Source organism: Diachasma alloeum, unplaced genomic scaffold (assembly GCF_001412515.2).
Source record: "Diachasma alloeum isolate Michigan unplaced genomic scaffold, Dall2.0 Dall_scaffold_00210, whole genome shotgun sequence".
NCBI classification, from domain to species: domain Eukaryota; kingdom Metazoa; phylum Arthropoda; class Insecta; order Hymenoptera; family Braconidae; genus Diachasma; species Diachasma alloeum.
Window position 1 is genome coordinate 2,147,046 of NW_021680375.1, and position 5,747 is coordinate 2,152,792.

General features: G+C 38.5%; 1 protein-coding gene across 1 annotated transcript in view; it reads left to right on the forward strand.

Annotated features, from left to right (window-relative positions):
• LOC107036606 overlaps nt 1-5,747 on the forward strand; it is a 13,226-nt gene that overhangs the window by 2,349 nt on the left and 5,130 nt on the right. The window contains exon 2 of the mRNA XM_015254666.2: nt 5,418-5,615. Within this exon, the coding sequence (XP_015110152.1) occupies nt 5,418-5,615 (198 nt within the window). The remainder of the gene's footprint in view (nt 1-5,417; nt 5,616-5,747) is intronic.

Sequence of the window (5,747 nt, forward strand, 5' to 3'; positions counted from 1 at the left end):
ATGTTTTCATTTTTGAGTTTTGTTTTCATCCTACGGAATTGAAGAACTCACCGTCAGTTTGCATTGAGACTCCTGAGGGTGAAGATCGTATTTTCCGAGAGCTTATTTTTTCGCGTGATTTTCTGGCTAGATTGTACATTGTTAGCGAACAAATAGCAGAGTAACGAGTTGAACGAATTTCACAGAGAGAGTTATTTGTTGAACGAATGANATAGCCAGCCATGTCTGCGATATTCCGTTTTAAACAATTACATTGTTATAAACAAAGAGACTGCCCACGATTTCGCACAAACGATCATCATATTCGCAATCAGCGACCTCGAAAACATAGAACCCAGTAATAAATNCAGGCGGTCCACCTCAACTCCATCATATGTCGCACAACGGCTTCGCAGTCTTGTGGCGTTGCTATGTTTTCATTTTTGAGTTTTGTTTTCATCCTACGGAATTGAAGAACTCACCGTCAGTTTGCATTGAGACTCCTGAGGGTGAAGATCGTGTTTTCCGAGAGCTTATTTTTTCGCGTGATTTTCTGGCTAGATTGTACATTGTTAGCGAACAAATAGCAGAGTAACGAGTTGAACGAATTTCACAGAGAGAGTTATTTGTTGAACGAATGAAGCTAGAGAAAAAAAGTTGAAACAAAAGATATTGGTAATTTCATGACTCATCTTTTCAGTTATTAGACATTTTGGTCTATCCCTAGTAGTTAACGAGATAATCACAGTTTAATGATCAACGCAATGCGAATTTGTCCCGTCATCGCCCATAAAACGTTGAATATCTCGAAAATTACTTGGAATAATTGAAAAAGTCAAAAAAATGATCTGATGTATTTTTTTGTAATGAACATCTTTTGTTTTAACCATTTTTGTCTCCGTCCAACCATTTTTTTAAAAAAAGACTCCGGAACGCGTTCCCGCCGCGCAATAGTGCCAGCGCGCCGCTCGCTAGACTTGCATCCGCGATATCTCTGCAACCATGACAGCTATGAGAAAATATTATAAGACAAAATATGTCCACTTTTTGATAAGGAATATTTCTTGTTTAAAACAGTTTCCCCTATAGCCAACCGTTTCGGCGATATTCCGTTTTAAACAATTCAATTGTTATGAACAAAGAGACTGCCCACGATTTCGCACAAACGATCATCATATTCGCAATCAGCGACCTCGAAAACATAGAATCCAGTAATAAACTCTAATGGACATCTCAATGTACACAGAAGTACCCCTAGCGTATGGACTACTATAACTCTTCATCACTATCAGGAATTATATNATTTGTCCCGTCATCGCCCATAAAACGTTGAATATCTCGAAAATTACTTGGAATAATTGAAAAAGTCAAAAAAATGATCTGATGTATTTTTTTGTAATGAACATCTTTTGTTTTAACCATTTTTGTCTCCGTCCAACCATTTTTTTAAAAAAAGACTCCGGAACGCGTTCCCGCCGCGCAATAGTGCCAGCGCGCCGCTCGCTAGACTTGCATCCGCGATATCTCTGCAACCATGACAGCTATGAGAAAATATTATAAGACAAAATATGTCCACTTTTTGATAAGGAATATTTCTTGTTTAAAACAGTTTCCCCTATAGCCAACCGTTTCGGCGATATTCCGTTTTAAACAATTCAATTGTTATGNTCGAAAATCACCTTTTCATTTTTCAGTCATTCCATGTAGTCACTATTCGGGGGTTAGATTTCCTTCCTTGTTATTCTCTTTTAATAGGTCATGCGCATGCGCATCATGCGTTATTTTNACAAACGATCATCATATTCGCAATCAGCGACCTCGAAAACATAGAATCCAGTAATAAACTCTAATGGACATCTCAATGTACACAGAAGTATCCCTAGCGTATGGACTATAGGTAGTGAGGAGGATTTATTCACTGATGGGGAGTTGATTGGTGATGTGACATTTGAAGAAAATGGAAATTAAATATTCTCCAATGAAGCAACAGCAGGATCGCCAAAAACTCCTTCTTCGATCAAATACTCTAACTTAAGGGCTTTATTGAATTCTAATGATCAAAATAATGTCAGAGAAAAATTATTTTTGCTTTTCAGAGACATGTCACAGAATTTATCGAAACTTCACTGAAATTTGGTGATTGATTTCTAGAAATTAGTGATAAGTCATTGAGAATTCAGTAACGAAAATGAAATTTTTCAATCACACTTTTTCATAATTACTTTTTTAAATAAATGTGATCTTTTTTCTTCAGTGAGACGCTCCGCGTTCGTGAATCTCTGCGTACGGCCGTCATGACAAAAAATACTGTTCGTCATACGGCCAAAAAAAACTTTTCTAGCTCATATGATTGCAGCCCTCGCCTTCGGCTCAGGCTGCAAACTCATATTCGCCAGACAAGTTTTTTTCGACCTAGTGACGAAATATACTATTTTGCCATGACGGCCGTAGGCAGAGATTCACGGACGCTCCGCTTCACTCCGCGTCCGTGAATCTCTGCCTTACGGCCGGAATAACAAAAAAAACTTTTCTGGCGAATATGAGTTTGCAGCACAAGCCGAAGGCGAGGGCTGCAATCATATTCGTCAGAAAAGTTTTTTTGGGCCATATGACGAACAATATTTTTTGTCATGACGGCCGTACGCAGAAATTCACGGACGCGGAGCCTCACGGTCGGAATGACAAAATAGTAGATTGTGCACCAAGGGAGAAAAACAGGACATTCCAACCCGCGTGTGGATTACTCCCCGAGGCGAAGCTGAGGGTAGTAAACACGCGGTTTTGAATGTCTTGTTTTGCTTCCTAGGTGCATCTACTATTTTTCGTTATAACTGCACGGTATAGTTCGGTTTTTCTTCGTAAATGCAGGGAGGAACGAGGGGCTGGTCACTCCTCAATCGAGCACTCAATGATTTACAGAATCAGATGATTTCCAATGAACATTAGAAATCATGATTTCTTTTGATTTCTTGTGATTTCCATGATTTCTAGTAGATTCCAAAGATTTCTTGCTTTCAAGACATCACTGGAGAAATCATGATTTCGGGACCAGAGTAGGGAATCTGTCGATAATGGCACTGTTCTACATGACAGTACAATACGGAGGGATGTCAAAAACTTCGTAGCATCACATTTCAGGATTGGGTGATTTTGAACGCACCGATACCATCACAAAAATTGTAGAGTTGAAACTGAAAAATCAATAGAAATCATTAAAAATCATTAGAAATCACTACTGAAAATGAAAAACACTTGATTTCCAGTGATTTCCATTGATTTCTTCCTTAATTTCCAGTCGAGTGGTCCAGTGATTTTCTAAGTGCCCAGCCCCTCGGTTGTGTCATTCCGAGGATCGTCAAAAACAACAGAAATCCGAGGAATGATATAAGCCACTTTCCTCCCGCCATTTGGGGAGGAAAATCGAACTTTCCGCGCAGATATAACGAAAATAAACTTCTACCCTAACGTGCAATTTTTGCCAAATCAATCAATCCCAATCGATCGATTTACATTCAAATTCAGTGGCTCGGATTTTTCTTATTGGAATAGTTTATTGCGGAATCAAATTCGGGTTTCATCAATATCTAAAACTGTTGAAGTTTCATTAAGGGGAGACCGCGGTGAAATTTGAAAGTCTCGGCTCGGCCTTAAGAGCCATTGGATGACTTAATATATGAACCTGAACCGTTTTGCCCCGTATATCCACCAAAAACGTCATTTTTCACGTTTTTAGCTTAAAAATGCTCCTTGGACCACAGTTTTCATCCGATTTCAATTTTTTTTTTTTAATGTTCGCTATACTCCAACGAACAAATCCAAGTATCCCTTTTGCTTTATATTTATTAGATCATGAGAAAATGTTTTTTTTTTAGTTTTCATTTTTTTCCTTTTTTTACCAAATGCTAAAATTCGTTGTTTTCCGCCCATTTTGTTTTTGTTAGAATATTTCGATTATGTATGATTACAACGTGGAATAACGAAAAACAACTAATTTTAGCATTTGCTAAAAAGAGGGAAAAAAAATAGAAACTAAAAAAATCATTTTCTCATGATCTGATAAATATAAAGCAAAACGGATACTTGGGTTTGTTCGTTGGAGTATAGCGAACATTAAAAAAAAAAAAGTTGAAATCGGATGAAAACTGTGGTGCAAGGGGCTCCCAAAAGTCTTGGAAAGACTTCAATCTCGAAATCAATCCATTTTCTGATCCCGGGTTCAAAGCAGCTAGAGGAGCTCGTGATGCCAAACGCAAGGCTCTACAAACTATTCCGGAAAAACGTAAGGCGAGTGCAACAGCGCTGGGGGGAAGGGATTGAGATGCAATGATCGATGTTTGGGACGAGGAAACTCCTGATGGTCTGCAAAAAAAATTATTCATGGTTATTTCGATGGAATTGGCTTGGAGAGGTGGTGAGGGATGCATGGTGTCAATACATCACTTCAAGAAAGAACAGAAAAACGATGAAGGAACAACGGGGAGAATTGACTATAATCCGATTTTTACCAAGACCACACAAGGTGGTGATAAAAAATATGCTGACAGCAAATGGCTAGTTGATAATCGAGAAATCCCTGATAAGTGCCCGATGAGACTTTTCCAAAAATTGCGAGAAAAGAGAAATGCAAAATTCAAGACCGACCGACTATTTTTGACTCCGAATCCATTTTGGAACAGGCAGTGGTTGGTTCAAAGATTCCTCAGTAGGCCAGAACACGATCTTAAAGTGGGTAAAGGAATCAGCACAGAAAGCTGGGCTTGACGTCGACAACAAGAAAATCAGCAATCACTCCAGTCGTGCAACAGCTGTCTCCAATTTGGCTAAATCGGGAATGGTGAACAACAGATTATCAAACTCACTGGCCATGCAAATAGTAATTCTATTAAGCCTTATCTTCAACTCGACGCTGAACACCACGAATTAATTGTGAAAAAATTGGGAAAAAATGAGTCCACTGAAGGGAATTCGATGAACGTCATGCCGTCTACTTCCTCTGGAATCATTACCGATAAGGCCGACTCCAAAAAAACATGCACCACTGTTTATAACAATTGTATTTTCAACTGCACTACCCTGAATCTGAATTAAAATGTCGTTGTGTTAATTATACAATTTTCGTTTCCCAATTGTGAGTTTCGTCTCATGGTCCAATTATATTGCCCGACATTTGGATTGGAAAAATAATCCCCCGAATACCACACGAGCTTCAAAATTAATCGGGCATTTTCTTCAAGGTTCTCTGCATACAAACGAATCTATCGGAAAATACCCGATAATTTTGAAGCTCTTGTGGTATTACAAGTGACAAAAATTTATTTTATCGAAAAAAACTTTCGATAAAAATCCAAAAAGTGTACCAGAAATTTCAGACAACAATTTTCTTAACAGTGTACTTCAAAAGCTTCGAGGCACTGTGTCTTTATTTATCTATTTTTCAGATATCAGGGCTTGTGGTGTTCACGGCAGGGAGTATCTTCATTTATCAGTTCCAACAATACGGCTATCAGACTGTTGATATCGAAAACCTCGTTGTATCACCAGCAGTTTTAATCGCCCTTGGGTTCTTCACCTGCCCACTGGCCACTTACTTTTGGTGTTTCATCGATAATAAATATAATCGTCTACAATTTATTATGGTAAGCTTATCATTCATTTGTTATCTTTTCTCTATGAACCCTTAATATTAGTAAATGTGAACTTCCTCCAGTCAATATGTAGGGTCTCCCAAAATTAATCTGACATATCGTGAGGGTAGCTGGGGGGGGGGG